The 24,414-nt window shown below is 36.6% G+C and overlaps 2 protein-coding genes across 3 annotated transcripts in view; one reads left to right on the forward strand and one right to left on the reverse strand.

Annotated features, from left to right (window-relative positions):
• LOC144967735 (ubiquitin carboxyl-terminal hydrolase 32-like) overlaps positions 1-24,414 on the reverse strand; it is a 75,448-nt gene that overhangs the window by 27,518 nt on the left and 23,516 nt on the right. For both annotated transcript variants that reach the window (XM_078905316.1, XM_078905315.1), the window contains 11 exons: positions 24,014-24,154; positions 22,724-22,865; positions 22,156-22,313; positions 21,516-21,597; positions 20,945-21,025; positions 19,954-20,092; positions 18,979-19,084; positions 17,720-17,823; positions 16,827-16,896; positions 15,784-15,958; positions 14,734-14,885 (listed from right to left, as the gene is read on the reverse strand). In XM_078905316.1, coding sequence (XP_078761442.1) covers positions 14,734-14,885; positions 15,784-15,958; positions 16,827-16,896; positions 17,720-17,823; positions 18,979-19,084; positions 19,954-20,092; positions 20,945-21,025; positions 21,516-21,597; positions 22,156-22,313; positions 22,724-22,865; positions 24,014-24,154 — 1,350 coding nt within the window. The remainder of the gene's footprint in view (positions 1-14,733; positions 14,886-15,783; positions 15,959-16,826; positions 16,897-17,719; positions 17,824-18,978; positions 19,085-19,953; positions 20,093-20,944; positions 21,026-21,515; positions 21,598-22,155; positions 22,314-22,723; positions 22,866-24,013; positions 24,155-24,414) is intronic.
• LOC144967736 (uncharacterized) lies at positions 7,854-12,154 on the forward strand. Its single transcript, XM_078905317.1, has 2 exons — positions 7,854-8,020; positions 9,017-12,154. The coding sequence occupies exon 2, from the start codon at positions 9,069-9,071 to the stop codon at positions 12,072-12,074; it is 3,006 nt and encodes a 1,001-aa protein (XP_078761443.1). The 5' UTR covers positions 7,854-8,020; positions 9,017-9,068; the 3' UTR covers positions 12,075-12,154.

Below are 24,414 nucleotides of genomic sequence, written 5' to 3' on the forward strand. Positions count from 1 at the left end.
AACTAATTTTTAAAATATTTTTTTTCTTTTATTCTTCTTTTTTTGTTTTGTTTTGTTTTTATATAGAACACAATATAATTAGGTACATGTCGACAGTAATGCATACGAGTACATGGATGAGTCATCCAGTTAACATAATATTATAAGAAGGAAACCGATCTCACTGTATGTAGCTAGAAACGGCCAGTGGCAAATGCTTACCGTTTCTTTGGTTTAATGGAGGGTACCTACTTATCATCACCGTCTTCATTATTATTATTATTATTATTATTATTATTATTATTATTATTATTATTATTATTATTATTATTATTATTATTATTATTATTATTATTATTATTATTCATCCTTGTTAGAGTTATTAACATTAACATAATCATCACCACCATTTTTGTTATTATAATCGTTATTATTATCATCATCATCATCATCACTATTGTTATTATCATTATCACTATTGTTATTATTTTTTTATTTATTAAATCCAAATTATGTTCAATATTTTTGGGAAAATAAAAGCCACGATACTATCATAATCAATTATCCAATGCATTTCAAAATTTGCCTTTCACGACAGTTACCTCCCCAAAAAAATGAACGGCAAGGCCTTCAAAATGTTGCAGGAGACTCTCCACAACTACCCACCGTACCTTAACCTCCTCAAACCTCTAAAACGACTGGGTGACGACCAAAACTCACTGCAACATCCTCCGAGAGGGTGCAAGCACGGGGCAGAGTTGTCTCCCAGCAACGGTAACTACGCCAACCCAGACAACAACAATGGCATTCCATGGTCCCGTTACCAAGGCCAAATTCATCACGGTTTTCACCCGTCGTCTTCAGTTCGTCTACAACAAACCCACGGTGCAAAGTCGTACGGTGGAAGCACGGGAGTAAATCCCAACTTTCTTTGCTCCGGTGGTCTTCGGGGTATCAATTCTACTATTTGGGCCAACGTGACCAATCTCCGAGAGAAGTATCTGCTTCAAGGGAAATGGCCGGGCGGAAGGGGCCGTTCTTGGACACCCCCGGGGCTCGAGGGCGGCGAAGACGGGGATGGTGTGAAGAGTGACGTCAATTATTTCCAAGAGGACAACTTTGGCAACGACTCGTACCCTGACTACGGGTACGACAACTACTATGATTATGACCATTCCGGTAAGAATTTATCATTTCATTGACCCTTTTCTTGACCGACGTGTAAATATATGCAGGTCTGACATCCGAACCCACTTATGGGCCTAGTTTAACATTGTTGTAATGGACAATATTTTGCGTCATTAATTTTTTTTTTTTTTTTGAGATTTCAATTACAACAACGAGCCCATAAGGAATTTGATTATCAGACCTGCAAATAAGTGCACGTTGTCAAAATATTCTATGCTGTTGGGAAATGTTGTAACGTTATAAGGCCGGCCTTTGTCACAACGAGAAATCGTCATTGCCAATTTTGGAAATCCCAAAATCAGCAGATCCGAGCGTTTGCGGAACATATTATTTCGAATGAACGTAAGGCAATTCAGAGAATTACAGAAATGAGATATCTTTAAACATCTTCGTCACAGAAAAACTGATGCTAACTATAGCCTATCAAATTTTACAATGTAATATGATGACAATTTCTCGATGTCTTTTTGAGTCGAAGACGTGATTCTGAATAATTTGGTCATAAAAAACTCAATATTCCCCGAATACCCGCAATATCATGTTATTAGAATAATGAACAGCATAGATTAACACTGGGCATTTATTCGCTTGTAATCTGGTATAATAAACATTCGCAACCAACATGAACTTTAAATCGATTTTCACCTAAATTTAACGGTTTTTCTTATGTGTGCAGGCCAGGTCAGATGGCGGATTTCACTTCATAACCGGATTGCGTTCTGTGTGTTGCCGAGTCAGCAAACAGGTCTCGCTATGGTGATTGATGATTTGCTGATGCTAATTCAAATTCAAAGTCAAGATACAATCATAACCCCATTTTAATGAGATCAAATAAAATATTACAATACGCGCTAGATCCAAGCACGCTGAGCTGAGTGACCGAATGTATTGGTTACCTCCCATGAGCATCGGATTCTAGCAAGCTTTTTGGCTTTTCCCGAGTGTTCTAGATAGAATCCAGCGAGAAAAAAATGTACTTCTCTTTCATTACGTGAAATAAATACACGATTATCAACACAATTAGCGATATGGTTCATCCAAATTGAATAAGACTAAACAAAGCTGATCTGAGAGCAAAGATCGAATATCAAACCAGTTGTGAAAATACATATAAATGGCGGGCCGTCCAAAATATAAATATGTCATCGTGACTGATTCATGAGGTATAATCTGCATCGATGCGAGGAATCCGTGAATGCGTTATATAAAATATTCATGCTTTTGATTGTCCATTTCATTTTAAAAGCACTGTAAAGGAAGGATTGGACATCTCCGCAATTCGTTCTTATCCATTACTGACTAGCAAAATCGATTTCTTTCCAACATACCACGATTAAACGATAACAACAAATAATGACTGAATATGGCTGCGCTATCTCTATGGTCGCTTGCCGTGAATGTGTGTGTTACTTCGAGTGTGTCAGTCTGTTTTTTTAGTGTCCATAAATCTCTGTCCAGTGAGAGTAACAACAACAACAACAACAATAACAACAACAGTGACCGCAAAAGCCCCCCCCCCCCCCCATCCCCAGAGTACGCCAGAATAGTCACCACCTCCAAATTTAGGCCTTTCTTTGCCAAACAAAAATAAAAGTGTTGACCATCATAGCCTTTGTAAATTTCATGAGAGAAAAAAATCTGATCCCTAAATTCTGTCAAAATGTCTTCAAGTCTGTAGTTTTTAAACACAAAGTAGTGTCGTAATTTTAAAAAATCCCCCCCCCCCTCCCCCGGATCTCCCATTTGGGCCACCACAAACCGTCAAGAAAGAGAGAGAGAGAGAGAGAGAGAGAGAGAGAGAGAGAGAGAGAGAGAGAGAGAGAAAGAGAGAGAGAGAGAGAGAGAGAGAGAGAGAGAGAGAGAGAGAGGGGGGGTGGGGGAGAATTTTAAATAGAAATAGTCAAAGAACAAAACAAAACCAACAACCACAACAACAAAAAAAGGCTTAAAATTAACATAAACTAATTAAAAGTAAAGATTGACTTTATGTAATTTGTAATGCCCTCCCCAAAAACAGTCTTTCCGTTCCATGCCTATCCTTGAACTCCATAGAAGTGACAAGGGTCAGCCACTGGACACACATTATGACGTCTCAGATAACAGGATAAACTCGTGGCATGTGCATTGTTAATTAATTATCTTCGGGTTTGTATTAAGACGATTTCTTGCTGAGGTATGCCAAAAGTTGCAGGCGACGGATGCTATTTCAGTACGGTCGTGGTGATAAACGCCAGAAATTAATTACGCTGAAAAAGCCTATTTTAAGCGGACACATACCCCTTCCCCCCAAAAAAGCAAAACACAATAAAAAACACAACAAAAAAAAAAAAAACAACAAAAAAAAAACAACAAAAAAACCCAAAAAAACAAAAACAAAACAAAACATATAAAGCAATCAAAACAAAACATATAAAGCAATCAAAACAAAACAAATACAACCCTATTTCCCCCCCCCCCCCCCCCCCCCAAAGAACAATAAAAAAACCCAATCGAAATCAAAATCAATCCAAAAAGGGGAAAAAAAAAAACCCCACACACAGACATCCCAACACAAACACACACAATTCCTATATTTTTTTTATTTTTTTTTTTTGGGGGGGGGGGGGTCTCCGTTACGTTTCAAAGTGTAACACGATTCCACATTTTCATTTATTTCATGTGATTAACAATGGATGAAGTTAGTGTAAGTTCAATTTGCTGACACTTACAATTTTGAAGACAAAAACAAAATTTCACGAGTTTTAATCTCTATTGTTCGACTTTAAAAAATGCGAATATAGAGGGAAGAAATCTAAATTTGACTAATTTTGACGAAAAATAATATCTGCAAATAATATACCGGTGTTAAAAAGTGCAATTCACCAAAATTACAAAAGATCGTATGACGTAATACTGGTTAACTTTAACAAATCTAAAAATCTAAAAGGATGGACATCTGAGGTAGACAGGCAGATAGACAGATAGAACGAGAGAGAGAGAGAGAGAGAGAGAGAGAGAGAGAGAGAGAGAGAGAGAGAGAGAGAGAGAGAGAGAGAGAGAGAGAGCGGGAGCGTGGGTGGGCGTTTAAATACTTTTTATTCCACGGTACATGCAATCTCCTGGCCTGCCGACCCATCATAACTAATTCAAAGAAAGGCGCAACAACAAATCGATCTTTACCCATCTAATTAGCATTTGTGCGGCTTTGAATATCGAGAACAGCGTCAGTGCTTAAACAGAGTGGAGCCGCTTTGATGGCTTTTTAACTCGCCTCCTTTTGATGATTCGTTTACTGACGCAAACGGAGTGGAAGCGTGGCCTTCGTAAAGTTATGGCCTGACACTGACCAAAAAATGACATCAAAATGCCAGTCTTTTGCCACAAAAGAAAACAAATCGTGAGTTGTATTCAATAGTTCAAGCAATGAAATAACTTGTTTCCATGAGCTCTACTAACGACAACTCACTAGGCGTGCAAAAACCAAATAATGACGTCAAACTGCCAGTCTTTTTGGATTTCAGTGTCAGGCTATAACATAACGATGGCTACGGTGGGTCACTCAGTTGAACTTTACACACTGATGGAACGCTGACAGGGCTCAAACAGAATGGACACCGTTAGTGTCAGTCGGCGCGTAAACGAATCATCAAATAGAGGCGCGTAAAAAGTCAGCAAAGCGACTCCACTCTGTTTGAGCCCTTATGCTGGTCTCCTGCCAGGAAAAAGGAACGGAGGTAGACCTAAGAAAACCTGGAGGAGAAATATTTGGCGATCATTTGCTGTTGCCTCAAGCACCTGACGACGCAGAGAAGATTGAGTGAGTGTGGTCTAGATGTTTGACAATAGGATTATGATCCTCGGAGAAAAGCGTTTTCTTCACCATACTCAGATGGTAAGAATTGATCGCAGGCAGATAGACAGATAGAACATTTTGTCCGTCGAAGAAAAAAGAAATAAAAAAAAAAAAAACTCCAAAAGAAACCCCCAACTCCCAACAAAACACGTATAGCATTTTACAGGAGTATTGTCTTGTCTTCCATGTCAAGTGTTGCTGTCGGCTCACGTTTTAATAAAAATTATTTTAACTTTTCATCAGATTGGCTGACGAGCCACCTGGATGAAGTGTACGACATCATGAGATCGTCACAGATGGACACTAACATCGCCCTCACCGTTTTTCTAGCCATTGTCTTTATATTCGGTGTTACAGGTGAGATAGAAAGACCATCTTCTTAATTCATTTCATCAACCCCCCCCCCCCAAAAAAAAAAAAAAAAACAAAAAAAAACCCAAAAAACACCAAAAAACAACAACAACAAACAAAAAATACCCCCCCCCCCCCGAAAAAAACAACAAAACAAAACAAAAAAAACCCGGCTAAAATAATACAATGTGATGCAACGCTGCGAACTAATTATTATTAGATGGGGCGTAGAGAAGTCTTTGATTAATATTATAACTGGCGTTCCCATAGTTGAAGCATTGCAGTCTACTATTGTTACTATACTAACCATTTCACGCTATAGAAGCTATCTACGACCCTATAGGCTCTGACGAAGTTGAAGGTCTTTGTGTGGACTAGTATAAAACTTGGTTTGTGACCTTAGGGTCTCGCGTCCGAGTCCAGCGGAGCAAACTTCACATCCTTGGCAAAAATTCTTTACTCACATTTTCTCAACATACTCGTAAAATAATAGACTCTTATAGAGCGCATGGTACCCTCAACCATGAGGCTCTTGGCACTTTATATCAACACAAAACAATATCAAAGAAAGTTCATGACATCAAAACAGAAATGCTCTCAATGATTTCTTGAACACAGACAATGATTTGGACTTCGGGGTGTTCGGTACCAAAATGAGAAAAGGACCATGTACGCTTATGTACGAGTACGAATGCGTGGGATAGCCAAACGGGTGGTGGCGTTGGAGGAACGCAGATATCGGGTTGTCGAATATTTCTTTAGGGAGTTCAAAAATGAGTTCCTGGCAGCCAACAGCGATGATTTTTCGAGAATAAAATGTACTCGAGTACATCACGTCTTGGCCTACATGTTAATAGTTGATGTTGATGAGGGATCCCTTGTAAATTACTCTTGGCATATTTAGTGGATGCAGTGTTATATAACAGCATTTTAAAAAAAAGTTGCGACAAAACAGCAAATATGGTCTGTAGAATATTGCACAATTAGATATGTATACGTAAACGGCAATTATTCTCATTTAACTTGACTGTCACCTTATCAATCTCATTGAAAAAATATTGTTTTGTTATGATCCAGGAAATATATTGGTACTGGCTGTGTTCTCACGAGGAGCCCTCCAGCAACAGGCCTCCACGGTCTTCATCAAGGCTCTGGCTGTCACTGACCTCATCATCTGTCTGGTGGTTCTACCCGGAGTGTTGCTTAAAGAGTGGTCAGTGTTATGCATTGTAATATAATGTGATGTCAAGTCATGTGATGTAAAATGATATATTGTTATATTGTAATGTAATGTAATGTAATGTGGTGGAATAATATGAATGTGATAGTATATGTAATGTGAATTGAATTGTAAATGTAAAAGAGATTAATATGTGTTAATTATGTATATATCGTAATGTGACGTGGTAATGTCAAGTGATGTGGTGCAATCCTTGATGTTCAGAGGCGCTTTACAAGTTGTTCATAAATTTATTCTTTTACTTTTATCCATTTACTCGCTCATTCACACACACACACACACACACACGCACATATACACACAGATAAACACATACATACGCGCGCACACATTCTCTCTCACACACATGCACACAAACCATTTATTAGACTATGTAGCCGTGATGTAGAATTACGGCCTTGGACTTACAATACGACCGAGATTAGGTCCGACGGTACAACCAGCAATTCCACTCCTCAACGACATCTCATTACTAGACTTGTGAAATTTTTGCTCCATTTTCAGAACTACATACTTTCAAGGATTTTGAAGTGTTATTCAATCCTTATGAGGGTAAATTGGTGATTTTAAAACTCAACTATAGCGACTACAATTTTTATCTCCCAAAAATTATGAATATTTAGATGACAGATTTTGCATACGGTTTCCTCTGTCCACCCAGCGATGATTGGGCAGGTGGCTTTGTAAATTCTTTGCGATAGAAAAACGTTCTTTCCAAAGGGTCCAGTAGCAATACATTCGATTCGTGACAATCTTTTCCTGTTTGATCGCATGTTAAGAAGAGTTTAACGGCACGAACGACACTTTTTGGACGTATTGGCATTGAATTTGTCCTTGCAGTGCGGAGATGACCAAGAATTCTATCATTGTTGTCAAATGAGTAATGTGAATATTCCCCCCCCCCCCCTAAAAACACAACAAAAAAACAAAAAACAACCACAACAAAATAAAGACAAAACAAAAACAAATACCTCCCAACAAATAAACAACAACAAAAAAGTAATTTCAAAATGACACCCTCCCCCCAAATACAACAAAAACCCCAAACTCCAAACAAACTGTACAAATGTCTTACTTGTCTTTTCCATGTTCAAAAAGTAAGTTGAATTCGTATCACTTTTCCATCAAACTTGTCTTACTGTAATATGTTTTGTTTTATATCATTGTAAAACGCTTAGAGCCTGTGACAAAGGGGTAAAGCGCTATATAAATGCCATTTATTATTATTATTATTATTTCTAAATTAAAAAAAAAATTGAATATTTCAGGTACATCCCTTATCGATGGGACGCCCTATGTCAAGGCTGGGAGCTGATCCGTTGCTCCACCATCCCCCTCTCTACCCTTATTCTAGCCTCAGTGGCCGTGGATCGCTACGTCAAGATCTGCCGAGTTGACAGGTCCATACAGATAACTACTGCTACGGCAAAGTAAGAACCGATTCGCAATATCAGTAGAAATTAAATCAAGATTGTGGTAGAAAAGGATTTAAAATAAAATTAAAACCATACAGAACTTACCAAAAAAAAACAAACAAAAAAAAACAAACAAAAAAAAAACAAAAAAAAAAAAAAACAAACAAAAAATATCCCAAACAAACAGACAAATTACAGCAACAAAAACAAAAGAAAAAAACAAACAAAAACAAAACGAACAAAAATTAAAATAAACAAAAACACAAATGAACCCCCCCCCCCCCCAACAAAAAAACAACCAACAAAACAAACAAACAAACAAATGTAGACCACAAAATAAACCAAACAACAAGTCCAAAAGACAAAACAAAATAAAATCCAACAAACCAAACAACAACAATGAAAAGACATCAGATCGAGCAGCTTTATAACTTATGAAATATATACGGTGAAAAGTTGTGACTGAAACCATTCTGCATCCAGTAGAGAGTAACGAAAAAGACACTCTCCCATCTATACACACAACACGCACACATACATACAAATACACACACAAACACACAAACAACAGCAGAACTGGGTAACAAATATTAAAGAACATTAATAGCATCTACAAATGGGGGTTTGATTACTGATAATAATATAATATAAACCTCACTTTTAGCCTTAGGTGTTATCGAAACTTTTAATTTACTACAGAGCAATGTTTTAAGGAAATCATAACATTAAAGGCAGGCAAAATATTAAGCACATAGCGTACTACTGTAGAAAAGCTTATGAAAGAAAAGTTTATCTTTTCTTTTAAAAGCAGAAGCCTTTACAGAGCTTTATGGTATTTGTGCGATGTGCCCCCCCCCCCCCCCCCCCCCACCCATTTCCGCTCATCCACCTCTAGTTACAAACGCAATATTTCAACATAATATTCTATTTGAGAAACTGGATCAAGATGTACGCAATTAATCAGTATGATTCAGGATGAAACTTTAAAAAAAAACAATCTCTCTTCCACAGAAAAATCCTACTTGCTACTGCGACAATCAGCATATGTCTGGGGATTCCCCCAATGCTGAGGATGGGCGTGTATCAAGCAGGCGAAGGACCGGGAAAACCCAAGATCTATCTGGGCCTGTGCATGGGGAACGATCTTCTCGTCTCCAAGGAAACTGTAGACAGGTACTGGCAAGCCATGGCTGCTAAATTTCTGCTAGTGTTGATGGTTGTCATGGTGATGTATGGACTTGTCTTCAGAACGGTGTACAGACAAAGTAGGAGGTGGGGCAGATGCGCTGCTAAAACTAATGATGGGCCCGTGTGTAAAGGTGGTAGAAGTATTACTAAAGGTTGGCTTAACAAGGCTTTCAACAAAAATAAGGAAGAAGATGATGAAGACGATGATGATGATGGCAATGATGATCATGTTGATATAAGTATAAGAAAAGAAGGAAAAAATAAAAATGAATGTGTAAAAACTTGCAGAGACGAAATGAGGACTTGTGGAAATGATAATGAAGTTGGTAAAATCGGTTCTTATTGTTGTAATGATAAAAAATGTTGTTACTCTGAAAATTGTGATAAGGAATCAAATGCTAAGTTTTCGTCAAAAATTGATAAACATAACTGTAGAGATAATGGAAGTGAAAGGAGAAAAAACTGCGATTGCAAGTCACGGGCAAAGTATGGCAAATGCACACGAAATAAAAATCACAGTCAATCAAGAACGGTTGAAACAATCAAGTCTGAGAAAAAGAGAAGCTCGTTTTCATTAAGTTTTCTTTGCGGCAGCAAAAGTAATGCCAACGTTATTTCAGAAACACCAGCACAACTCTCCACGTCAAGACGTGATGAACTGCCTGATGATGGTGTGACCTCCCTTGACGATGGTCACGTGTCCTTTTTCAATGCTCCGTCTTCCTCCTCTTCATCATCAAAACAGCATATGGAAACAAACCATAAAAAGAGACCTCGTTTGGCAATATTCTCCTGCACCAGTGAGTTGACAGTTTCTAGAAGTGCTTATGTAAGCAATAAGAGTTATTACAAGAGCAGTTCATCACGAGAAGATGAGGATGATGTGGATGTTGAAACGGGGAAAGAAACAAAACATAAAATGGGAATCATTCCAATGCCTAATTGGCTTCGGAGATGGAAAAGACTTATAGCAGCATCTCTTTTCACTACATCAGCTCAAAAGTTAGAAAACAAGAAATCGGTTGAGAAGCTTGCTCTGAGGCAAAAGGCTAAAATCCATATGATGAATCAGGAGGCTTCATGTGATATTGAAGGTAGAACCACATCATCACTGCAGAACCCAAACATCGTCATTCAAAATGTGGAGGCTACCACTGAAAATACAATCAGCACTGTGGTAAACACAACCGAAACCAATTGGCCCACAAAAAAGAGAACCAAACTGAAAAAATGGAGCCAATCTTTGGATTCTGCCCTTTCAAGTCGGGACTCGGAAATGACCAGGAAAAAGGGACAAGTCATCCAAGTCGAAGTCAAAGGTGACCAAGTAGAAGCACAAAATAACACAAAATTATCTGAAATACAAAATAGCTCTACAAAAGTGACAGGGAAACAAAATATCGAAAACCCTCGAGAAGAATTCGAGATAAACCCATCAAAAGACTTTAACAACAGCCAGGCAGTCACAACAAGTATACTTCATGTGGAAACTAACACAACAACTGACCAAGTAGTGACTAATTACAACAATACATATTCCAAATCATGGAAAAATGGCATTGACTCTAAACATCAAGGCACACAAATGGATTCAGGCAGGACACAAAACTTATCATTTACTTCTGTGGTGCCGAGTGATGACAATAATAAAGGGATCATTAATCCCAATTTCCAAAACAAAAATCAAAGTACTTCAGCAAATACTATTAAATTAAGCAAAAGTGTAAATGACGATGAAATGGATCTCCTTTCACAAATTCGAAACAGTCGAGCTGAAACCGATAAGGGACCATTTCGAGCTTGGCTAAATCACCAGACAGAAGGAGGGATGACGTGGGACCAAAATGAGTTTGAAATCAACAACCCAAGACACCAAGTTGTGCATAGTTCCATCTCTTGTCCTCTGCCCTCCAAGATCGTTATCAGATCAAAAGGTGACAGCGACAGAAAAAATGGACAAAGTGACTTTGGAAATAAAGTACATCCCTTAAACTCTCATCATCTCTTCTCCTCTTCTGTTCCCAACATCAGAGAGACCATCCATTTGGATGACTCGGTGGAGAATGATGCTGATGAGGATCACCAGTTTGAAGGAGCCAACAACAGATGGCTTTTCCATCGATCGGAATATGTTGAAAAGGCAATTAAAATCCCCCGTGATTTTGGCAGGACCCAACATCAAAGAGATTATGCACTGTTAAATATTGCGGCTGGCCATGGCAATGCAATGTCACTTGAAAGAAAACCCGATGAGAACCAAATCCTTGCCAATCCATTTGTAAATGAAACTTACCATGGTGACTTTAAAAATGGCAACTCAAACACAAACAGTTATCAAACAAAAATATCAAAATTATCACCCTCCTATCAACCAAACCCTGATGTACCCATGAATAGAGACGCGACACTAAAAGATTATCATTTTGGAAAACAGAACTGCTCTCATCATTACCAAAAACAATCAAATAGAAATCAACAACAGAAACAACTCATGTACCAGAAATGCAAAGGAAAAAGAGGGCAAGGAAGACTTGGAAATGGGGGAGAGAGTACAAGTGAGAGAGGGGGAGGAGGAGGACAGCATTGTGATGGAGAAGAAGCAGGAGGACAAGGAGTCAAGGTTAGAAGAGACCCCCAGCGTCGCTATAATGGAGCCCAGGTCAAAACAGCCCAAGTGCTGTTCCTTGTAACAGTGGTCTATGTCCTGAGTTTTGCCCCCGTTCTCCTAATGAGTGTTGAGGCAGTGCCGCCCCATCCAATCCCATTTTATGGATATTTCATCCACAGTGCAGCCAATCCCATTCTGTATTCCTTCATCAATGAGGCTTTTCGATCACAACTATACCGTTTACTGTGTCCTCATTGTTGCAAGAAAAAATAGTGTGAAGTTACTTGTTGTTGATGCGTCTACCTTGTAGTTTGACAGAATATTCATTTGATCTGCTTGGTTTATATATAGCCTTTCCCGGAAAATACATGGAGTGTAGGTAAAAGCTACAGGACGGGACTTTAAAAATCTCAAGGATATGATAAAAATTGGAAAAGAAAGCAATGTGTCCGTATTGATCCAATGACTGAAGAAGAAGAAGAAGAAGAAGAAGAAGAAGAAGAAGAAGAAGAAGAAGAAGAAGAAGAAGAAGAAGAAGAAGAAGAAGAAGAAGAAGAAGAAGAAGAAGAAGAAAGAAAGAAAGAAAGAAAGAAAGAAATAAAAAATGGCACAATTCCCAATTAGCACTTGGTCCATTCGCATGAGTTAAATATACCAAGCAGTTGAACCATGAGTCAATATATTATTGCTATGTTAAAATCCCCAATCGCTCTGAATATTGATGTGATGATATGTTATGATATAAATTGTAAATGTAATAATATTATGATCAGAATTACCACAATCCGTATAATCCAATGTGTGATATGTGATATTTATATAAAAATGAATTTCTAGTACTTTCTTTGATGCCTTCTTCCTCCTCCCCCACCTCCAATTCATTCATATTTTTATCTATAATTGTCTCAGTAAATCCTTAATCTCGTTTTCCCAAAGAAATCTCAGCCTCTCAAGTTCTTTTTTTTTTGTTGCCCATAGTTTAAAACTAATAAATGCCTATTATCAATGTAACAGTAAAATTATCTAACATAAAAATACAAATATGATTCTCTTATTCTTCGTGGTTTTGTGGTCTTGTGTTATGAAACTCCCTAGCCAACAGTAACACTTAGAATGTAGGACGAGGCAACACTGTTAATGGTCAAATACTCATTTTAAACCTGAGTAAAGTGAGAGAAAGTGAGTAAAGAGCTTTTTCCTAGGACTCAACTATGCACCATCCCGAGCTGGACTCGAACCTTAGACCCTCCAGTCCAAAGGCGAGTGTCATACCACATGACCATATAGCCGCACATTTGGACCTATAGGTACCTGGTTCGAGACCCACTGTGGGTATAGCAAAGTTTAGTTCTTGTAAAAGGCTCTTTACTCACATTCTCTCACCACATTCAGGTGTAAAATGAGTACCTGGCCAGTAACAATGCTGTGTCTATCGAAAAAAAAAATTGGTAATGGGCCTTAAAAGTGTAAGTCTTATCTTCCATGCTAAGTGTTGCTGTTAGCTTGGAACATCTTGTAAAGCCATTAGAGCACATGGTGGATTTTGCCCTTAAAAAAGCGCATTTTTAAATCCCCTCATCAACCTCTTTTGAACATTATTGTCTCATACCGATTCTTAAAAAAACACACACATACACACAAAACAAAATCAAACACGCAACATTTAAAATACCCCCCCCCCCTCCCACCCCCTTTCCCCACCATAAAAAAAGACAAATAAAATACAATTAAATAGCTGATTAAGCAAGCAAATTGGGGAATGAGTTGAACAAAATGTTTGGAGTTTTTTACCAATTGTGTTGATTTCAAATCGTGATAACTTGTAATTTCAATATTGTCTTTTTAAAATTATTTCATTTCACCATTGAATGATTTGAGTTATTTTCTATGTTTTTTTTTGTATCACTGTTAAACTCATATGTGACCCCTTGTCTCAAAACAGTATTAAGTCGGGATGATTAAGATGCTGAAAATGGAATTTGTAGCCAGAACTATCAGACTTCAGTTGAGTTTGTTATGCTTTATAGAGGAGAAGGAATATCATATTTTAGAGTTCTAAATGCCACAAATACATATTTTTGACTAGTTTAACTATAATTTGACTTTTTAGCATCTGGTCCATCCCGAAATAATACTGTTTTGAGACATTGGGTCACATATTGGAATAACAATTTTTTTTTTCAATTACAGATTCGAGTATTATTGTATTTTTTGATTTGAACACTTATTAAAAAAAGAAAAAAAAAAGATAAAATTTCTTCTATATTGTGTTATAATCACTGTGTGTTCATCATCATGTAAAATAAACACCCTTTTCATTCCATAATTATGTTCTTCCCTTCAAATCTGACATTCAGTTAGAGAGATTGAAAAAAAAAAAGAAGAAGAAACGATGCAAAACGAAACTGGCAGAATAAGAAAGCATAATATTTCATTTGGTGTAGAATAGGTGGACAAAGGCAGAAAAAAGCTATGGGTGTTTTTTAAAATATTTATAGTTTCGGAAAAGAAAAGTCATCGATAAAAGATAAAAGGGCACTGAACAAGTGTATATGAAAGGTGACAGACAAAGCAAGAAAGAAAAATACATGAATAAAAAACATTTTAAAAAATCAGTCTACCACGACTGGGGATCAAACCTCAGACCTTCTGATTATTGGACTAGCCGGATGATGACCGGTAATCAGAAGGTCTGAGGTTTGATCCCCAGTCGAGGTTGAGTGATTTTTTGGGATGCTTTTTTTTCTTGTATTTGTCTTTCTTGTTTTGTCTGGCACCTTTCATACACACTTGTTCAGATCTGTATCTTATCTTGGCTCATTGTCTTCCAAGATAATTAAAATGTTTGCGATGCACATTCCTAGAAATTCTTCTAAGTCAAGTTGGACAAGACAAAAGGACAGAATCATTGACAATGCATACAACAGCTTACCTTGACAATTGGGCCATTGACTTCCACAATAAGTAGCTCTTCCTCTGGAATGTTTGAAAGTTGGGATACTTCACGCTTCAAAGTGCGATACTTTTCGTCCATAGCTAAACGTAGTCCATACTTGACAGGCACTGAACCGTCCAGTTTTTGAACTGTGAATGGATATATATATATATATATAAAAATGAATTAATAGCTAGATGGATGGGTGGAATGATCGATCAAGAGATTGATACAAAACATATCATAGGTGAGAAGAGCAGAGGTGAAAGTTGGGGCCAATCAATAATTTCCCCGAAAATCACAGTATTAAAAGTTGAAGTAAATCATTTTCCCTGAACACCTCTATGATGGTAAGGCTCAAATCATCGAGTGGGAAGTGATTCAAAGAATGGCAATATAATAAAACGGGTTATTTTGCTAATTCTCGTTGCTGATTCCCTGTGATAGAAAAAAATAATAATCTTGGCACAGTTTAAGCAAAATACAAAATAAAAATTCCTGGAATTCAGGGAATACCCAGACAACTTTCAACCCCCGGAAAAAAAGAAAATCATAATTTCAGCAAGAAAAGATTTTTTAAAAAATCATCAAGGGGCGAACATGGGATCACAGAGAGGTCAAGGGGCCTCTTCATGAGAGTGTAAATATTGAAGGACATTTAGGAAAACTGACAAATAAGTGAGCACTATTCAAAGAAAAGTGCGGCTATGTGGTCTAGTGGTATGACACTCGCTTTCGGATCAGAAGGTCCTGGGTTCGAGCCTTGCTCGGCACATAGTTGAGTCCTTGGAGAAAGCTCTTTACTCACATTCTCTCACTTTATTCAGGTGTAAAAAGAGTACCTGGCCATTAACAGCGTTGTCTCTGTCCGAAAAACATTGTAACATCGCTTAACAGGTCCCATGTCCCGTCCTAAATGTTAAGTGTGCTGTTGGCCAGGGACCCTTTGTAAAGTGCTTTGAGCACATTTAGAGGATATTGCGCTATATAAAAGCTCATTTAAAAAAAATATATCTGGTAATGATGATATCAGTGACAACAACTCACCTATGACCTCCAGGTGTATACAGCTGTCCATGGGAAGTGGCAGGGACAGGTGAGAGTAAGGATCAAATCGGACACTGATGTGGCCACATTCTTTACACCTGACCTGGGACATAAGCTGACCATGGAACAAGTCCACCACTATGGACTGGTTACGTACTAGATGGTTCTCCCATGCCTGGGTGGAAAGATGAGTTAACATCGATTAGAAATAATTACTTGCTTACCTTTACAGATTGCATTCCCTTAACAATAGCTTATTAATCTATTTATTTTTTTAAAAACCCCAAAAAAACAAACATTAGAAACCATTTCTTTCAGATCATGTTATATACATAATGTTTAGAGTATTTGACTCACAAAAAGACTGGTAACAGTCCCTGGATTAGTCGGGATATTTTTCGGACTCCTTTATCTACCAAGCAGTGATCGGGTAGTTGGATTTCATGTAACAAAATGAACTTTGTGATAGACTAGTGTCCTATCTGAGGGTAGCAGGCAATTGTGAAAACCAGAGTAAACTTGGGACCCATGGGTTTTATGTCTCTAAAAGTCTATTTTTACTTAACATTGTGACAAAATTTAAATGAGCTGTCTTACCATTCACATCATTTAAGTTTGAAAATAATTTATCAAAATTAGATGTGTGTTTTTTTGGAAAAAAGTATAAAATTACATTGATAAAATGTTTTAGGGATAATGGTAAAACTTTCAAATCAATTCTAATTCAATATTTTTAAAGAGTTAAAAAACAAATTGTCCTAAAATTCATTTGTATGTCTATTTTCATACTATTTTTTGATTCACAAGAATAAACTTTTTCTTGTTCGGCCGTATGATGTATTGTGCTTCTGGCTTGCACCAACCTTACGAAAATGTCACTCTGGAAATCACAAGTCCAGATTACAAATAAACATTGTCTCCATTCAAATAGAGTTTTCAAGCCTTTATAAACAAATCTCCTTCCCAAATTGCATTGTTATTTTATCTAGTCAGTCACGTAATACTGCAGCACTACTTCAATTTAAAAAAAAAAATGTTTTTACCTCTCTAGCCACAACCCTATCCGGCCTGCCATCACTATCTTTGAGTTCTACATAAGGTTTATGGTGAACCCTGAAAAAGTAAAAACAAAATCATATCGTATCAAGTACATTCAAAACCTTTATAGAAGTTTCATCATGAATTTGTCCACAAAACAAAAAAGCAAACTAAAAACAATCTAATCTCTCCTTCAATCCATTACAGTTACAGATTTTAAAATTGAATTTATCTGAAAGATAACAAAATGGAATTGGTAAAGAACAATTTTATGTAAAATTAGTAAATGATGAAAAATAAAGCACTCAGTAAAATGTGATATAAATATAATATTTAATGTCATATGGTTTACCACAATCCTGTGAGTAGGCCAGATATATATTGACGTACATTTCTGTCAATTCAGCCTTCCCGTAATTTTTTATTTTATTTCCAATCATCTCAGAATTATTTTATCACTGAATATTTTTGTTATTTATTTCAAAACGAGAAAAAAATAGAAGTGCAACTCAAATCCTGAAATTAAAGACTTTATGAAGAAAATAGAAAACATTGATTTCATTTGTGTGATGTATATAAAAAAAAATATAGTCCTTCAGAGCCATTAGGCCCATGGAACTGGAGTTTATCCCAGTTTCTATAGCGTGAAACGGACAATAGCGATTGCTTGCTATCCTTTGGATAGGACGCTGGTCTATCGCAAAATACTTTCCACCAGATCTAACAGATCCAGCTACCCAATCACTGCTGGGTGGACAGAAGGTCAGAAAAAAAAAAATCTCGACTGTACCTGGGATCGATATTGGTCCCTTTGTGTGTGAAGCGAGTGCTCTACCAACTGAGCTATCAGGAGCCCCCGTGTGATGTATAATATACACATAAAAACAGTAGCACTTACCTGTTCAAATCCTCATGCAACCCATCCAATAAAAAACTGAGGAACTCCTGTGAATCGTGTTGCTGAAAACCGTTAAATCTGGGAGCGTACTTGCCAATCGTCCACTGAATTATACAAAAGAGAAAAGTACAAACTATAAGGCTGTACAGTGTACTCATAATTTCAAAGGCAAGAAAAATGAAGAGGGAAATGAAGTTAAACTTTCCGTAAAAAGAGAGAATAGTAAGAGTTAAGATGGCTCAGATAGATAAATCAAAAATGAAATGAAATAAAACAATATGTTTGGGGATCATAGTGCTCACTTTGATAGCAATTATTAGTGTAACCCACAACTATAAATTTTAAAGTTGTTCATTTTCCTTGGAGATTAGAGTACTTAGAGGACTGACATTACAGATTACAAGCTCTTGATGGAGAAAGAAAAATAATAAAAAGTCCATTAAAAAAACTTGTTAAAAAATTTATAGAATTACATTTGCATCATGTTAAAATGCAAATTGTCAGCTTATGAATATCTGTTTGCCGTGTTTCAATGTTGATGACTTATGAGCTAAGTATTTGCTGTCACACTTGTCTGGTAGTGTAATCGATGTAAATTTCCTCAGTTTTGGACTCAATACCGAGGCAAAAGTTAGCTATCATGAAAAATTCATCCTATTACTCAGTATACATAATGTCACAAGGTAATATTACCATGAGTTGGTGAGAGTCACATAAAGCTGTTTCACACCATTCATACCTAGTGATCTCTGCATGTGGTATGGAGGACAACATCGAAAAAAAAACCCTTGTTCAATCACTTGTCACTGGGCATTTGTGTGAAATTTATTCTACAAATCGGGCAATACGCTTCAACAGTCGTAACGTCACTTCCCTCGTAATGACGCATGGTAACTTAGTAATTGGCTCTTAACTATCGGAACAATGACAGATGCCCTTATGATATATTTCTCTGACGAGCATAAAAGCGTATCCAGAGGAAAAAAACATTATAAATCTGATCATGTTTTGACTTTTACACATTCTGATCACAAGACATATGAAAACTTCTAGCCAGCATGAAGAATAAAAAGTACCGATTTTCTTTGTTGAGAACCACTATGTCCGCCGTTGCTGGGCAACGTGAAATCAGACTATTGAATCCAATTAAGAGTGCTATTTTACAGTGAAATAGTGGGCATTAGGGTGATCACCATTGTGCCAATCTAGATGGATTTCTATTTAGAAACCAAAAAAAAAAAAAAGAGAATGCTACTCACCCTGAGTTTAAGAGGAGCTACAGTCTTGATGGTTCCACTCCACAGATCCTTGATCAACTCTCCGTAACGCTGGGCTATATGACCTTTCATGCCTAGGGGATTTTCTCTGTCATGTCAAATAAATATAATATACAAGTGAAAGATTGATAATAATGATAATAATAATAATAATAATAATAATAATAATAATAATAATAATAATAATAATAATAATAATTTCCAAGTTCAAGATAACAAATTGAAAAAGACATAATGCATCCATCACCGTAAATCTTATTAAAAATTTATCATATAACATATAACATTGTATATCAAATAAGAATCCCTGTCGCTCTTGTCGTTAATTTTTCTTGGTGCTCTTGTGCATGTGAAAAACACGATGACATAATACAGTTGTTGATGTTTATAATGTCAGGTGGTACTTTTATCACTGCCATGTGGCTGTTACACATAAAATTGGGAACAATATTTGTATTTAACTTATCTGCTACCTTGAAAGAAAAAAAATCTGTATTAATGCAAAGTACAGGTGCGGCTATGTAGTCTTGTGGTATGACACTCGCTTTCGTATCGGAAGGTCCTGGGTTCGAGCCTCACTCAGCGCATAGTACCCAGGTGTAAAATGAGTACCTGGCCATCAACAGTGTTGTCTCTGTCTGAAAAAATTGTAATATCGCCTAACAGGCATCATGTCTCATTCTCTTTGAGCACATTTAGTGGATATTGCCCTATATAAAAGCTCAAGATCAAGTTTTTTACACCATTACTACCCTTGCGGTCCCTCTATATATTCTGGTGTAAAATAAATACCTGGCCAGTAATTGCGTTGTTTCTGTCCCCAAAAAATATTGTGATATAACCTTACATGCTATTTGATACTGTTGGCTTGCATCCCCTTGTAAAGCACTTTGAACACACATTGAAAATAATGCACTAATTAAAGGCTCTCATCAAATGTCTTGAACACAATGTTACCTGTTGAGTTCAAACAGATGCAAATTCCCAGCAAAATACTGAGTCAGGGGCCATGTATTGGACACGCATTGGACGGCTGCATTCATGAAACAAGTGTTGCCCAAGTTGTTGAGGCCTGTGGCTCCTTTTTGGGTGGGGGCTTGGGAAACAACAACAACAACAAAATTATATATGTATATAGAACAACAGACAACAAACCAAACTCATGTAACACACAGTCCTGACGATGGCTGAAAAGGCCTGAAACATCGATGTAGACTGTCTCCAACATTGTGGTAAATATTAAAATAATATATATATATATATATATCGACATAAAAGGCTGAATAATGATGCATTGATAGCCACGTAATGGCAGACCTGTTGCTAGGATAAAATATGAAATCCTTATACGAGTCTCAAGAACAGGGAGAAAATATACCATCCCCCTCCCTCCACCAAAATTTTTTTTTTTAAATATTAAAAATGAAATTTAAGAATAAGAAGAAAGAAAAGAAGTATCTACGTTAAATGCAGTAGGTTACAATTATGTTGAAGGTACTATCCAATACTGAGTATTGGAAATAAATTTGATATTTTTTCTTTCACCACCTCACTCAATACGCCTTTGACCATTCTATTTGCAAACTATGATAAGGGTCTTTACTTGCAGCACTACGAATACATCATTTCATATCCCGATTACAATAAGCCATATAAATAAAAAACATTACAAAATTTATTTTCATTCTTTCATTTGTGAACACCGGAATGAATGCTGCCCCCTCATTTCTAAACATAAGAAAGATAATGGATTTCTAGAGAAAAAATTTTGTTGACATAATTTTTTTATGCTGACAAAAAGCAGGTTACATTTTTTACTTCTGATTTTAGCCGTACATTAAGGCAGAAACAGTAAAACAAAAATGTGTTGTTACTATGCGTCCTGACTCTCCATGAAAGTCAGAAATATTTAAAATGTTATTCCAATGGATGAGGAACATCAACTTACTGTTACTGACATCTTTCTTTAATGATTTATTTTTGGCAAGTTGGCACATCTCTTCTGGCCAGGTAAGATCTTTGTTGCGAACTGAAAAATATTTGTTAAAAAAAGACAAATTAGTATCAATTCAGTTTACAAATCTACAGTCAAATTAAAAAAAGAAAGGGTAAAAAAACAAAAACAAACAACCTTTATGCCACAAATGTCCTAAAACTATAACATGACAGGGAAAGCAAGCATTACAATTAACTTGACAAAGATGTTCCATTTAATTCTTCTTTACTTCAAAGGTGGCCGAGTGGTTACGGCATTGCACTGTGATCCAGATGACCCGGGTTCGAGCCCCACTTCAGGCACTTTCGTTTTTTCCTTGAGCAAGATTATTAACCCCCAATTTGCTCACTTGGACAACATGGGTGATTCCTGTTGACATCAGACATCTTGTTTGATGACTTATCTATATTACTTTGTGGAATGCCTAGGTGATGATGTCTTATGATATCATGGCGCAAAAGGCATAATTTTTTAAATTTGTTTTTACTACTTCAAATAACAAAAGGAATCTTTTAAATCTTACTTTCCAGAAGCAACTGCTGCATGTCATCTACCTTGTAATCTTCCACCATTTTATTTTCGTCATCAAGGAGAGTCAGATTTTGCTGGAAGCAAGGAATGAAATATCATTAATATCAAAAGTAGTAAATAATAATAATAACAATAATAATAATGATGAAGAAGATGATGATGATGACAACATCAACAACAACAACAATTGAGCTTTTATATAGCGCAATTTCCACTAAACATGCTCAAAGCGCTTTACAAGATGTCCCTGGCCAACAGCAACAGTTAAAATGTAGGACGGGACATGACGCCTGTTAGGCGATATTACAATTTTTTTCTAACAGAGACACCACTGTTAACGGCCAGATAGTCATTTTACAGCTTTTTCCAAGGATTCAACTATGTGCTGAGCGAGGCTCGAACCCAGGACCTTCCCATCCGAAAGGGAGTGTCATACGACTAGACCACATAGCTGCATATGATGATGATGATGCTGATGATAATATGTATTGCTTATAAAACAGCTATTAGTCATGTTAGCCTGAGATTCAAAAGGGGCGCAGTGATTTCTTTAATGAAAAGAAACCCTTTCCAGGTTTAAAACTACAAACTAGTTATACATTCCCACATAAATCACAACTGTATCTACTTACATCATCTTTGGCATTGATTTTCCACAAACGGAAATCCTCACGATAGAATTGTACTTTTTTACAGAGGAAGTCGTAAACCTGTCCCAATGTGTGTTTACGACTAAAAGAGGCTGTGTATGCATGGTAACGTCTTGGCTGGGTTGTGTTTCCTGCAAAGTCTGAGAAGATAAGATTGATTAGGTTTAAAAAACAAAAAGACCAACAACAACAACAACAAAAAAAAAAAGAAAGAAAGAAAGAAAGAACAAAAAAGATTTTCACTTAATCTGAAGTGGGATTTTTCATTGCCTCCGGTTGTACCAAATGTTGCATTCTACTAATCATACAAGTCAGAATTTAAATATTTACATGAAGGCACGAAAATAGTGTTTTAGTAAGTGTTTTTAAAAGATTATTTTATGTGTAATACTGAGTATATGAATTGAAATTAGGTTTTGATGGAAGGCAAAGCACATCTGACATTTTAAAAAGGAAAGAGATGCCACATTAATTATGATTGTATAACTTTGTACTATAATTATGAGTCCAACATTTTTAAGAAAAAAAAGGGAATTAAGAGAATACTTACTCCATGCCATCCCACCAAAACCTGCCACCATGCCTGATAATGATGTGGCTGGGGGTGGCCGCTGGCTCGGTGTCTGGTGACGCATGATTCGAACACAGATCGGGTACAACTCTAAATCTGGCTTGCCTGTCATATTGATTACCTGCAAAAGAGAAACACATCGTTGTCTTTTATTTGAGCATATATAGATCTCAGGTTCAAGTCTGCCCGGGAAAGGAGGGGGTTGCTAAGTTAAGGTCTTGGTAAAGGCTCCTCATTCACATTTTTCACCACATCAAACTAAGGTGTTAAATGAGAATGTGGCTGGTAACAGCCTAGTCTCTGTTGAAAAAATTGTAATAGTTTCTACCAGGCATCAAGTCTCATCCTACATAAGTGTTGCTGTTGGCTATAAAAGTTCACATTAAAAAAAACAAAACAAAAAAACAAAAACAACAGCAACCCAACCCCAACTCCCCCCCCCCCCCCCCCCCCCCCACCCAAATTTTTTTCTTCTTTTTTTTTTAAAATAACAAAATGCGAGCTGTATATTGCATTTCAACAGTTTAAGCTATGCATAATACATTTCAAATCAGTCATTTATTCCTCCAGTCAGGCTATATGAAACCAAATTTGCATTTCATACACCAAAAAATCTGTCAACTCTTGCAAGCACTTACTCATTCACACCTCTGTCAAGTGACATTATCTACATAAATGCTTTAGCCAAGTACACAAGACGTGGGTAAAAAACAAATACAACTAAATGGAAAAGAGGAAAACTGAGCCATGTAATCATCATAACCTTAGACTTGCTGCAAAAATACAGTCATAAAATTTGCATATTCTTTTTTTTTTCTCCCAATATACCAACCTGAAATGTAAAATTAAACAAAGTGAAGAAAAAAAATATAATAAAAATGATATCCATTTATTTAAAAAAATAAGCCTTAAAATACTTATGATAAGAAGGATTTCAAGCTGATTCTAAAAAAAGACCCAGTGGTCAGTTTTTTTTTGTTTTTGAGGGTTTTACGGCGCTTGCAACACATTAAGGTCATATCAGCGCCAGCCAGTGGTCAGTAAAACAATGGAATCCATACAAAGCCAATTATACACAGATGCATAAATCCCAAATTTGAATCAAAACCCAAATCTTTTGAATCATTCAATTCAATCATAAAAAGACACACGATCTGTTAAGAGAAAAAGAAATGTAAAAAAAAAACAAACCCCTTGAAAATCAGGAAGAACTTCAGAAAGATGACAGAGCACTGGACAAGGAAAAAAGGTTTGTGATATTGTACTTACCACTCTGGGCAATGCTGGGCCGCCTCCATACCAACTGGTCAAAGCCCTCCAAATGCATTCTGGGACAATCTCAAAATCTTTGCCACGGGCAAACACTGTATCCCGTCTCAACCGGCCACCTTCATTGGTTAATGACATGTACTGTGGAGTTGGGACATGAGGTTTTGTCTTCTTTAAGATATGGTGAGATATTGAAAGGCTTTACCAATGACAACAAAATTAGTCAGTTGTGATTTGTAGAACAAAATTGTTATCTATTCTTTCCTTTCCTTTTCCTTTGCAGATGGCTTCTGTTTTAAATCATATTTTATCATTGTCACTCAAATTAATAACAATCTTGCATCTTAATCACAACATACAGGATATGAAGTGAGTAGAAAAGTGCCAGAAGACAATAGAGA

Source organism: Berghia stephanieae, chromosome 3, assembly GCF_034508935.2.
Source record: "Berghia stephanieae isolate SIO BIC M18660-M18661 chromosome 3, UCSD_Bste_1.3, whole genome shotgun sequence".
NCBI classification, from domain to species: Eukaryota; Metazoa; Mollusca; class Gastropoda; order Nudibranchia; family Aeolidiidae; genus Berghia; species Berghia stephanieae.